Raw genomic sequence first — 13,129 nt, 5'->3', positions numbered from 1 at the left:
GAAGGGATGTAAACTTCTCAGTAAGGCAGTAGCTACTCAGGAAATGTGCTCACAAATCCTGTTAACAGGCACCGTATGCGGGGGTGAGGAGAGAAGTGGAGGAAGGGTGTTGTATGTGTTCCTCCTGGCACCCACTTTGTATATGTACAGTATAAATGTGTTCATCTGGTGCCTTCCTGTTCATTAAAACTTGATTCCACAGACGTCTTTATGAATAAAGGGGAACTAGAGAGAATATATAGTCCCCTGACCTAGCGTTCGTAATTAGTTAATTCCTCTTCTCCACTTGATGGATCGTCATTTATGATATGATAGCAGCAACTATGTCCAGAGAACCAGAAAAGGAAAATTAAACCCGAGATAATCGTACCTTGGTTCTCCAAGAGGCAGCAGCACATTGTGCCTCAGCTTATGCAAATAGAATTTTTACTTGAGACTTGGCACAAGAGTGAGTTTCTCTACAGGTAATGACATCAGCTGTATTTAGAAACATAAGCTATTTTATGTGGTACATTGTGAAGAGGGGAATGAAACAGAGTGATGCATAAAGATGTTTTCTTTATGCCTTTACCATGCAGAGTGAGGCAGCTGTAAAAAATACCTTTACCTCGTACAAGCAAATGAACCTGAAAGGTACATCACGGCACGTGCATCCTCACCCTTTATGTGTACAGCTGCTGTCTCACAACAACAATATCAGCATTTTGTGCTTGGTCACATCCGTGATGTGAACAAACGTGATGGAGCAGAGCAATGGGGAGATGCCCTGAGATTTAAATCAGCAGAGTCTCACTGGGTGCAGATGGCACCGGTTACCCCTTTGAGCAACTCCCCTGATTACTGCATAGTTTGCCAACATATCAAACAATAGAGTTGGGCTGCTGATAAATAATTAATAAGGATTTTGTTGCGTGCTTGTCTCCCAGGCAGTATCACCATGGAGATGATCTGGCTTTTAGGATGTGAAAACTAACAATCTCCAAAACAATGGCATTGTGTCAACCTTACTCTTTCTCTGAAAGGGAGAGCTCTCAGAGAGAGCTGTTAGCAGATTGCACAATGCCAGACACTAATTTTGCTTCCACTCACAGTGGACTTTTGTCCAACCTTTTAGTGAGTGCATGAAATGTTTTCAATGACCATGCAGAAGCTTGTTCTTAGAATTACATGTCCTGCATGATGCTCTTTAGTACTGCATTTGGCCAGGAGTTGGAGTCTCAAGACAGCTTTTTTTCCAGCAAATAGACACAGGAAAGATATAATCCTGTGGGAAGAGGCTTACAAGAAGTCTGCATGAGAATACCTTTGCACAGCCCTTTGGATGCTTCACTTCCCCATAGGAATATCTGTCCATGGCTCCTTCTTCCCACCTGGAAGGTCTAGAGGCCAGATAGACAGGCCTTTCCATTTTCTCCTTTGTGCAACCTCTGGAAGTGCCATTTCAGTGCAACTGCATCAGTATCCCTCTCCTTATCATTTGATTGCAGCCACCTTAGGGACCACACAATTTCATAGCTTTGTTTCTTTTCCTCTTGTGTTGGTGATGTCTGGGGCAAGAGCCATAGGCAGAGACTCCCCTGGAAAAAACATAATATGGTGCCAGACTTTATTCTTTCTTGCTCGACTCTGTGGGGCTGGAGAAAGAACAATGTATCTTTTCTCTCCCCACCCCCAAACATCCTCTGCCTCCCTTTCTTCCCCCCTGGTTGATCCACCTATTCTTTACCTCCACACCCCGTTGGCATTTGGCACATTTCACTTCCCACCTCCCAGTCTCAAAGAAAGGAAGCAGAGCTGTGAAACCGGCTGGGCTCGCCCACTTCCCATTGCTGGGTGGGGATGGCCTCAGTCACAGCTTTCAGAAAGGAGAGGTTTATGTGAATTTAACCCTCCCCTCCCTCTTCACCTCCCACAAATAATTTTTAATAATTTTCTTTAAGCTACTCTTCTGACATGCCTTGCAGTGGCAACAAGCTGGTTTCCCTTTCTCAGGGGACTGATATTTTTTTGACTCTCCACAATCCTATTGCAAGAGCCTATTGGAATTTGCTGGAGCATGGGTGGTATGCACAGGCACTGGAACCAGCTTGAAAGTCACAGTCCCCATGGTGGAAAAAAGAAGTTCGTATCTCACTACAGTCCTAAAAATAGCCTTGGTAGATAATAGGGAGTTGGAAGATTGTTTTCAATGGGACTGAATGTACTGCACACAGAGGTTGCTGGGGAAGGTCAGTGGTTTGTGACATTCAGGTGGTCAGCCTCTGCTACAGCACTCGCCGACTTAAAAATCTGTGACTGCACTGTGGCTCGTTCTACCTTTGTTTATATTCACACATCTCGGCTGGAAATGAGGCAAACATAGGTTCATTACATTAAAACAAACACGTGAACCAACTTCCTGAAATGAAGTGAAACAGCTTTTTGCTTTGATGAACATACAGCATTTTTAGCTCGTGCCATAAACGATGATGCCAGCAGTGACTCAGCAGACACGGAGATTTGATATGGAATTGGGCACCTACTGCCTGCCATGCCCTTTGCCAGACGTTTAGACTTGGAGATATTTTTCTGTACGTGATGGTCTTGATCAGGCTCTGTAAAAATGAATGTCACCTGTTTTGCTCTGCTAAGCAGCCGAGAAACCTGAAAAGAAGGAAAGACATTTCTCTCGCAGATAGGACTGAATGTACAGAAACCTTTGCAACCGTCATCTTTTTGAAGTATTTATAGTTCAATTCCAGTTATTTGTATGAAACAAAAGCAAAGAAGCATGAAGTGTGTTGGAAAATATTTTATAATCTCTCTACACCAGTTCAGAGAGTGACTATAAATTCTCTTTCCAGCAAATGGAGACAGGTAATTTATTGCAGCCTTGAAGAAAGCAGCTTATTTCTCCACGCTTTCTGCCCAGCAAACTTTGCAAGCTGACTCATGGAGGGATGGGAAGCCAAAAGCTGTGCTCCCTCTTTCCTATCTGCTTCTGGAAGGCAGAGCAGCAGTGGGGCAGGGCCTATGTTTGTGCAGAGCTGTTGGGAAATTCGTGGCAATATTAAAGGCTCACAACCTCCTGCTTTCTCTCCCCTCTACCGTATGTTTTGGGGAGGGTATTGTCTCTACCTGCTTCTGAGCAGAGGTTGGTACCAGAACTGGCGATGCAGGCAGAGGTGGTTTCAGCCCATCTCTGATGGTCTTTCTCCCCCCCGACCCCATGTGTGGGACCATGCAGCCATCAGAGCTGCAGGAGAGATACCGAGGACGTTATTGGCGTGTACAGCCAGTATTGATTCCCAGAGGGACCATCACATGGCCTAGTTTTGAGCTTTGACCTTGGTGCTTATGCATATATTTAACTTCACATGTGTGAGCTATCCCACAAAAGTCACTGGCCTGCTCACATGTGTGAAGTTAGGCATGTGCTAAAGTGTTTTGCCAGATTGAATACTGTGTCTATAGGGGTTTTGGGTGAACTTGAACCTATTTTGTTGGGGTTAGAGGCTTAAGATTTCATTATTAGGAATCTGATATGTTATACACTCTGAGTGCAAGGTCTTGGAGTTATCTGAAATTCTCATTAAGACAAGAAGCTAGGAAAAATACAAATTCCTCCCCTAGTAAAGTTACTAAAAATACTATAATTAAATTATCTAAGTCTTAAACCCAGTAAAATATATTGAGAAAGTGTGGTAGAGGTATAAGTACAGTGTTTTGAGAGTACCAGAGGGACTAACAACACTTTCTCTGCAGATCTTGAGCTGCAATATTTGGAGTAGTTAATGTAGCTGATGTAAAAAAGCATGTTGTGTTTGCCCTACTCTTGATTCATAAGCTGTGACCCTTAATAAATTTTGATGTTGCACACAGTGAAGCTGTTGCTTTCAGAGAAAGGAAAGTAAGCAGTCAAGAAAGAAAGAAAAGGACCTAAAGAATGAACAAACAAGTTCTTTCATAAGGTATTTCTCAATTGAGATTATTTGTTATTATGCTTATGTTATTCAGGTTCATCATGTAGCAGTCCCGCAAGTGGGGTTTTGAAAAATTGAGCCAGCTCTGTCTGGTGTTAAAAGCATAAGCCCACTTTGAAAACGTACTGGCTGGAATATGTTTCTGAGAAAAATACATTTAATGAAAAAAAGTTACACTTTTGATATTTTAAAATACCTGCAAGAGAGGCTTGTTTTACAGTCTGATACCATAACATACAGGTAGGGGTCTTGTTTTGCTCAGAGAGATGAAAACAATGAAATATATATATAGAGAGAGATATTATAAATACCTCAAATGCGCTCATGATTTGTAATGTTTTCGTGAAATACTGAGAAAACCCAACTGGACTGCTCTCTTGTTTGTGCTGTTTCTTTCACATCGGTAGCCATGAGCCTGAGTATCCCTGCTGACATGGTCTGGAGCAGACTGATGCAGGTGAAGGACACTTGGCTCGCAGAAATCCCTTTCTTAGAAGGGAAGAGCTGGAACAAACACTGTCCTGCTGCTCCACTAATCCTGCTTTAGGATGCCACCTCTGACAGTGACAGCCTGCTGACAGCAATCACTCACTGTTTGGCCTTTCAGACCAGGTCACCAGCAAGGCCGTGCACTCCTGGTAGCCTTTGAAATGTGGAGCCTGCCCACTTGGGGATCTTGGAGGCCACCAGGCAGATGCCAAGGGATAAAAAGTATTTATTGCAATGCCTTAGAACCTTTCGCTTTCATGAGGCTCTTTTTGAGGAGAAAACCAGCAACTGAACGTGGGGAAAGGTAAATCACCCTTTAATAACCAGAGGGTTTGTTGAACTTCCATGGTGTGTTGCACAGTTTGGAAGGAAGAGGCAGACAGCGAATGCTGTCGCTGCTGTCCTCGTTTCCTTCAGGAGTCACATCAGCTTTCTGTTCTGATTTCCTCATCTCCTAGAAGTGGATGAATAGTGGTGTTTCACCACTTGCCTACCAAGGTTTAATTAATAAATACTTGCACTCTGTTTTGAGCATGCTCACGTGCTGTGCAAATGGACAGTGATACTATTTCATTAGTATATGCAAGTAAACCTCGCTTAGTTATGGAGTACTTATACTGATACTGTACAAGGGGCATTCCCTCCTCCACAGCACTCCTGCTATTTGTCAGGATCGCAGGGGATGGTCTGACCGTGGGCAGGTGGATGCTTACAGCTGCCCTGGCTCCATTTACACCACTGGAGTTAAGATATTTCATGCCTGCCAGTTGTCTTTCCTTGTTTCCAGGTGCTAGTCACTGTGAGCTGAAGGAGCTGAGGGAGGGAAGAGAAAGTCTTGAATGTTAAAACCCAAGAGATGTGTTCAGCTTGAATTCTTTCCTTATATTTCCTTGCAGCCTGGATGTCACTGACAAAATCCCAAGTACTTTGACTGGGCTGTTGAATTGTACCCAGGCAACTGGGAAGTGATGCTTTCAGGAGGTTAAGTACTATCTTCAAAATTCAGTTAAACTTTTAGGAATAGCTGTTACGAATTAAGGCTCCTAGGTGCCTTTTAACCACTTTTCAGCATGTACTGTGGGACTCTAAACTCTCTGGTCCTATTGAAAAATATGTTCCCAGGCAACACATCTGTTGCATTAGAATATTAATCCAAACATATATTTACAAAGTGCTGCCACACTTTTCAATCACATTTGCACTTTTGTATCTAAAAATGTTTTCCTTTATACAATTATTCATTAATTATATGTAGATGTACAGAAGTCCTGCCTGTGAAGCACAGAGTCAAGTTAGTAGGAGATTGGCATGTCCTCTGGGCTGCCTTATTACTTTACCAGCCCTGAATGAGGAAGAATTTGCTCCTCGTTGTATAGACAATGAAACCCTTCTTAAATTCTTCCTCAGAGCCAAGTACAAGGCTGTCTTTTAATAAAAAATGTGTTTTTACCCATGTCTATATTTATTTCTTGCAGGAATGCACATGCTGCTCCAAGAGCCACCCACATCCTTCTGTAGACAGGGTGTATTTGCATTTGCAGTCGGTCCCAGTGCAAACGTGGGAAGGGGGAAAAATCTAGTGTCATCTTTATAGTTGGTTGCCTTTTCCATCTCAAAAATTACTTGGAGATTATCTTGGGCACTCATTCAATTAAGATCTGTTGTATTACCTTTTCTAGAATTATGTGCCATGTAAATAAGACCGTAGTCATATTGTTACTGTTAAAATCTTTATCCCAAATATTTGAGTCAAGAGGAAGAATAGAATTGTTTTGGTTTTAATTTGCAAATCGATTTGTCCATTGACTTCTTTTTGTACTGCTGTCTCAAAGTAGGGGAGCACATGAGCATGAGCTTGATTTTAAGCACGTGCTGCAAACTTTGGGAATTCAAGGGGATGGGGCATGTGCATAATGCTTTTTTGAACAATGTTGCTTTTTGGCATTGAAGTCTTTGTAGGAAACCTGATCCTTTAAACTGGCTCCTGTTTGTGTACATTTCAGTCTTATAATATTTTAAGTTTTTCCCTTGTTTCTTCAATATCCTGGATGCTACATCATATAATGAGAACAATACTGGTCATGCCACTTGCAATTACTGAAGTAGGCAGTGAAAGTTTCTTTTCTGGAGGAACTGGGAAAAATCACATAAATCACAGATTTACAAATGTTTTCCCAGGAGAAGTCCACAGTAGTTGACTGCAAAGAATGACACAATTTTGGTTTACCCATAAAAGGGTGGTCATCTCAGCAGGTCAGTGATGTTTTTCAAAGATGTATTGTTGCTTTTAAGCTAGCTGGTAATTTATTCCTTGAACTCTGGCTTACAAAAATAAAGCAGGGTAAATAGTGAGTATAATAAAGGCCATGCTACCATTCAGTATGCACAATGCCCTCACCTTCCCTCTCCCACAAGCTTCTCTGCATTGTTGGCTTCTGCATTTCTCATAGGGCATGAGATGACCTCCGCGATTACTTGTGGTGGTGTTCAGATAAGCCCTTTTTTCACAGGCAGCACACATACACACACTCACAAGGACTGTTATAATTTGAATTTATATTGCAAGTTTAGCTATCACTTCCTCTGTTCCCACCCTGCCTTTTGGAAAGATACCGAGTCACACGATATGCTTGTAAAAAAGGTTGCTGATTGAGGAAGGATGCAGGAAGGATATGGTTTTGCAGCGATTTCATAAGTGCTGATCTGAAAGTCTTGGGTTTATATGAGGACGAGTTTAGATGTGAATTTCAAAGATTTATTTTTTCTGATTTTTGAATAAGTCATAATTCCTAAACAGTTTGCCTGCTTTTAGAGAACTATGGACTAACCTGTGTTAATGGGATCCTCTATGTATTAACATGGACAAATACCAATACATAATCAGCACCCTGGATTCCCTCCCTCTGTTTCTTCAGAGATCTCAACCTTGTTTCTGAGAAATTGTCTCCAAAGCTTCTGCTTGAAATTTTCAGATGCAGTCATGTCTTAGCAAATGTACTGCTCATTGAAATCTCTTGGAAGTTTTGCCATTTGCCTCAAAAGGAGAGTACTTAGGCTGGCACAGAGATCCTTGCAAGAAGTGCTGTGTTCCCCCTCAGTGAAGTCTTAAGACCTGAAGACTCTAAAACTTCATGTCACCCATTACTGTAATGAGAGTGTATTTATTGCTATAAAATGAGGGAGCTGGGGCATGGAGGTTTGTGTTTGAAAACTTTGTTTTGGTCATTCCATTCTGCCAACATCTAACATCTGTATTTTATTTTTTGAACTCTTCTTAATGGATTAGATGCATCTGTTCAGTTCTAAGAATAATACTTGATTTCCTGAATTTATAGGTTGCAATAAAATCCATTCGTAAGGACAAAATTAAGGATGAACAAGATATGGTTCACATCAGACGGGAGATTGAGATCATGTCATCCCTCAGCCACCCTCATATCATCACCATATATGAAGGTTAGTGAATGTCATTTTCCTCTCTGAGTGCTCTGTTACGTTCTTGCAGACCTGATGTTCATGTTTCTTGAGATGGTGCACCAAACAAACTCCTACTCCTAGTGTAACCCATCCCTTACCAACGAGACTGCTTTGAGCACTACCTTCCCTCTGAGCTACCAGTGTTTCACAGGTGCATAACCCTTTGCTTGGAAGAGCTTCTTTCTGTGTGAGTGAAGCACTGCGTCCGTGGCAGGTGGGTAATTGTGGCATGTATCACCTCATCTCCTTGCTCTCATTGGACAGTTCAGTTTCATTTCATCCTCACTCTTGAACCAGCCTGATGTCTGTTTCTGTTCCCAGCCCCTAAACCAGTCCTTGTATGCTTTATTTTCCCTGGACTGCACAAGGCTGATCTTATCTGCTCTAGGACTTTGGTCCTCCCTTACTTGCCAGTTGCCGTTGCTGCTTTTCCCCCTGAATCCCAGCATCCATTTCCTATCCACCTTCTCACACTTTCCTGTCAGTCTGGTCGCTGGCTTATCAGTCCTGTTTCCTTATCCCGCCTTCCCCCTCTAACTCCTTTCTTCCTGGGACACAGCTGGGAAACCTGCTAATTCCTGCCTCCCGGAGCTGCTCCCTAGTCTTACAGCAAGGAACAGGAAGCCAGGGGCATTCCTCCCTGATTTGCCAGTTTGTTTGTTTATATATTCATAAAGTGTCACTCTGTAGTAAAATCTCTTCCTCCTTCCTTCCTTCCTTCCTTTCTTTCTTCCTCAAGTAACATCCCAGCACTAGCTGAGAGATTCGGGCTGGGTGCGTGCTAAAAGACACCGGCCCAAAGGTCTGTTGCTGCAAGGAGAGTGGCTGCGTGGTGGACCCACGTTGTAGATTCCAGAGGTTCAGAGGGACCTGGGTCGGGCTACCTTGTCCCTGGAAATCACATCTTCTCCTGTATGCAGAGCAGGCAGCTTGAATTTAGCCCTACATGTTTACACAGACGTGAGGTAAATGCACAAGGTGATGATAAGTGTATGGCAGCTCTGCTCGGAGAGTTGAGACAACTGATTAAAACAAGGGCTGTCTTGGCGTACTGTTACAGTATCGCATATTGAGTTATTCAAAAGCATGTTCTGGTACTTGAAAAGAGATGAGTATCTGTCTTTTTATTGAATAAACTCATAAAAGGATCTGGGAACAGAAAAGGGGAGGGATGCTGTGTCAGCATGTGGGTTGCAAATGGAACAAAAGTTACTTCAAATGTGGACGGGAACTTGGAAAGAAAAAAGATTAAGCATGCTGTGGTCCTTTGACCAATTGCCCTTCTCATCCTTACTTTAAATAGTTTTTACTGAGTTAAAACATTTGTAAAAGTTAAAAAGATTACAGCATTTTTAGGAAGCAGACAATAAAGTTCTGTGAGAGCAAAACTTCCTCCTCTGGCCCTGCGGGAGGGAGGAGCAGTGCTTCTGCAGCAGACCCAGTCAAGCTCCACGATAGAGAGTTCATCCTGTCTGTAGGAGGATGAGCACCTATGTCAGGTGATGGTTTATTTTCCAAGCAGTCAGTCAGTACTTGGCCTTTAGCAGCCAATGCTGTAACTTAGATGTGGTAGCACTGGGAAGATGTGTTGTGCAACTGAACCCACAGGACCAGTCACATACTGCCCAGAGGTAAGGATGTGAGCTCAGGGATCCTTATATACATGCTTCATTATAAGCTGAAGGATACTTGTAGTGAAGTTAAGGGACTACATCTAGGACTGAAGTATTTGTAGCCTCTTGAAGCTGGATTTTAAACACATGGCTGTTCCTCTTGAGTGATGCATAAAGAGTGATAATATTGCTATCCCCTGACACAAAATGATGAAGTCAGTAAATCCTGAGAGATGGGCTTAATCTTGCCAAATTTAAGTGATCCATCATTTATGCAGTTGGTGTATGCTACAAGTCTGAAGAGTCCCTCTCTAGTCAAGAGGGATCAGCATCTTCACAGATGCTGGCTTCCTCCTGGGAGATGTTTTTTCAGATAGGTGGGATAAATGACATATTGGAGGCTCCTGTTGATTATAGATGGAGTCTAGCTGACTAACTTAGATCAGATGCTTAACTTTTAAATTGAAGCCACCCCAGAGATATTTTTCTCCTCTCTCACAGATTGTTACTGTAGGTTTTCAGACTGCCACTGCAAGTCTGACAGCGCTTTCAGTAGGTGCACAGATACACTTACCATGGACAATGCTGTATCTTCCTGTAATATCTTTGGAAGTTCTTTGTATTGCATTTACAAACATGTTTTCTTTAAGTAGCATCCCTGTTTAGGTATCCTTTTGACCTTCCTGCTTAGGAGCAATTAACCTCTGAATTTGTCAACTTGATTTAAACACAAACTTATCTTTTTTTTTTGATACCAAGCTAATTCAAATATGTGGAGACAAAGCTTTCCAGTTTAGAGATCTTTTTTGTAATCTAATCAAAAGACGTGTACCTTCCCTCTTACTGTGAGGGCAGATGTACCGTTGTGACTCCAAAGAAATTCCATTCTCTCAGCAGGACTGTAATTGGCAATCTGTTGAGTATGGCTGTGAGGGAAGTGCTCTTTCAAGTGACTTTAAACTCCTTGAAAGGGAGTGGATACATGAAGCTGGCTTTGCTGGCAGTGTTCTGATTTCAGCATATAAATTTTAATTTATAGAATAATGTCTCTGTCCATTCATCTGTCTGTCTCTCCCCTGACCCCCCCTTCCCCTGCCCTATTTCTTTCTTGCCTTGAAAACTCCAGGATTTTATAATAAAGCCTTTAAGAGCTAACATATTTTTCCAGGGGTAGCCTGAGTGCAAAATCTATCTCATCTGGCAGTACTTTATAAAACTTAAACCAGGGAAAGAACATCAGACCCAATTCTGCAAACATTTAAACACATGTTAGGCCAATCATGAGGGTGAAGTTAGGCTTGCTACATTCAGGAGTGAGCTCTTGAGTCCTTGTAGTGTGAACTACAGTTGTCTACATGACTGTTTCTGTGCTGAAAAAGTTGTCCTTGGTCAGCATAAGCATACAGAGAAGTCTTGGCCATTTGCTATATGCACTTAAAAATGAACAGCTAACGTGATTGTAGAAATAGTTTAATAAAGATATTCCCTGAAGAATGAATAAATATTAGGGTCACATTTTGGTGCCGAGGGAACACGATGGCATTAGCGTAAACAAGTAACTGAAGAAAAGCACGTGCTGAAGTGCTTGGCTGGGTTGGGGCCAGAATGCTTATAATGGTGCTGGACCCTTTGCATCCACAAGGCAAGAAATATGGATTTCCTGAGTAAGATGTACTTCTTACTTTTTTTATTTTTAGGTTGCGTTTTTGGTACCCTTAAGAAAAAGCACAGAGATTCTCTGTCACGTGTCTGCCAGTCCACAATGGCTTTAGCTAGGTTGCATGCTTTGGTTAGTCAGGAAACTGGTTCAGTTCTTCTATACTTTCAAATCCCAAAGGCAATGGAAGAAGATCTGACAGTGTGTAATGGCAGTGGCAAAATATTCCAGGATACTCATCTTACTTGCCAAATACTTGTTCAGTCTCACATTTTGTGCCAGATTTCATGCAAGAAAAAATAAACACACACTTGATGTTTCAGACACACATAGGCCTGTCTCCAGTGTGGGGCTCCTTGAATTGTGTCAGTCAAGTCACCGTGTCATCAGCAAAAACATCTGCATTGCCAAAAATCTGCCTGGGTGGCAGCTGGCAAGGTGTGTGACATGAACCATTGCTGAGGAGCTGCATCCCCTGCAGCAGCACTGGCTCAGTCCAGTGTCCCCCACCATCGGCTGCAACACGCACCTCTGGAGGGACAGGCAGCCAGGGACCGGAGCGGCAGCTCACGCCCCTGTCGGGTTTGTGCAGGGGCAGGACGGTTATGTGTCTCAGGCTGACAGTTCTGGGGAGAAAATACCAGCCTCTATCCCAGCCCTGCTATCTCCCGGCTTTCAGACATAATCAAAACAAACTTTGGTGCCTAATGACCCCACCCCTTCTGTGTGCAAAACACCTGAAAAAGTCAAAAGTCCCTTAAAACATTACATGGATGACTGGGCTGTAATCAAGAAGGATGGAAGGTGGAAAGCTGAAGTGATTCTATTTTTTTTTGTTTGGCCAAGAGAAAGTACTTCAGCAGTGATACTATTTAACCACATTTCTAATTGATTTCCTCTAATTATGTAGGCTTTTGACCTTCGAGTGCTTTATTCCCTTTGTTTTCAGTTGATAACATCCAAGAACATAAAGTAATATTTCAAGTGTCTGGCGATAGTAATGAAACAAGAATAAATAAACTTAACTCTTTAGTTACCATACCCCAGCTTTATGAATTTCCTGTCATTCAGGGTGATTGCCTAAACTGCGCTTTGTCAGACGTGACATAAACTCAAATGTGGGAGATCACTGACAGGTCCAATTCAGATGTCAAAATGATTGCAAGCAGTGATGAAATTTATTTCTATATTCCCATTTACACAATCGTCCCACTGCAATGTAAATATTTGCTTGACACTTTTAATCATAATTTAAAAAAAGGGGAATTAGCTCTTGTGTTCTTTGCTGAAACAAAAGACAATTAGCGTAACATGTTATTGTGGCCAAATTAGCAACTGTCACTTTTCCTTCCTTTTTAAAGAGTAAACCATCACAATCTGCATATCCTCAGTCTCGCTCTCTAAGAAACTACCTCACCAAGGATAATGGTTCTCATTCTGATTTAATCTTCTCGCTGGGGAGTAAATTATAGCATGCTGTCTGATTTAAAAATATTATTGCAGGATCTTAACTACATTCCTTTAATTTAAAAAGAGGTGCAATTTGGCTGAATAAGTCCATAATTCAGGAAAATGATTTAATGCAAGCTTAGCATTAAAACATCTACTATACATCTTGCTATCTTCAAGTATAATTAAGCATATGTGTAAATTTATGTGTATGCATACACATAAATACACATTCTCATTGGACCTTGGATATTTTCATGACTGCTGTATGCTCTATTAATAAAATACTACTACTACTACAAAAAAAAAAAAAGCCAAATAAAAAGCATGCCAAGGGGCTCTAAAGCTTTCAAAGCAGTCAAGAACATGGAAGTTGCATCAGGCTGAATTTCTAAGGTAAAAGACCGTTTTCAGTACTCACATGTCTTTTTGAAGAATAATTCAAGCCTTATTACACAAGGGAGGTAATTGGGTCATACATG

At 41.9% G+C, this 13,129-nt stretch overlaps 1 protein-coding gene across 1 annotated transcript in view; it reads left to right on the top strand.

Moving 5' to 3' along the window:
- The window catches only part of NUAK1 (NUAK family kinase 1), a 70,486-nt gene that overhangs the window by 37,973 nt on the left and 19,384 nt on the right, over nucleotides 1-13,129 (top strand). The window contains exon 3 of the mRNA XM_018080672.2: nucleotides 7,787-7,907. Coding sequence (XP_017936161.2) covers nucleotides 7,787-7,907 — 121 coding nt within the window. The remainder of the gene's footprint in view (nucleotides 1-7,786; nucleotides 7,908-13,129) is intronic.

The sequence above is a fragment of the Manacus vitellinus genome, unplaced genomic scaffold, assembly GCF_001715985.3.
Source record: "Manacus vitellinus isolate BGI_N305 unplaced genomic scaffold, ASM171598v3 scaffold_5_pilon, whole genome shotgun sequence".
Lineage (NCBI taxonomy): Eukaryota > Metazoa > Chordata > Aves > Passeriformes > Pipridae > Manacus > Manacus vitellinus.
The sequence above is the reverse complement of the archived record's forward strand: the minus strand, read 5'-3'. Positions and strand labels throughout refer to the sequence as shown.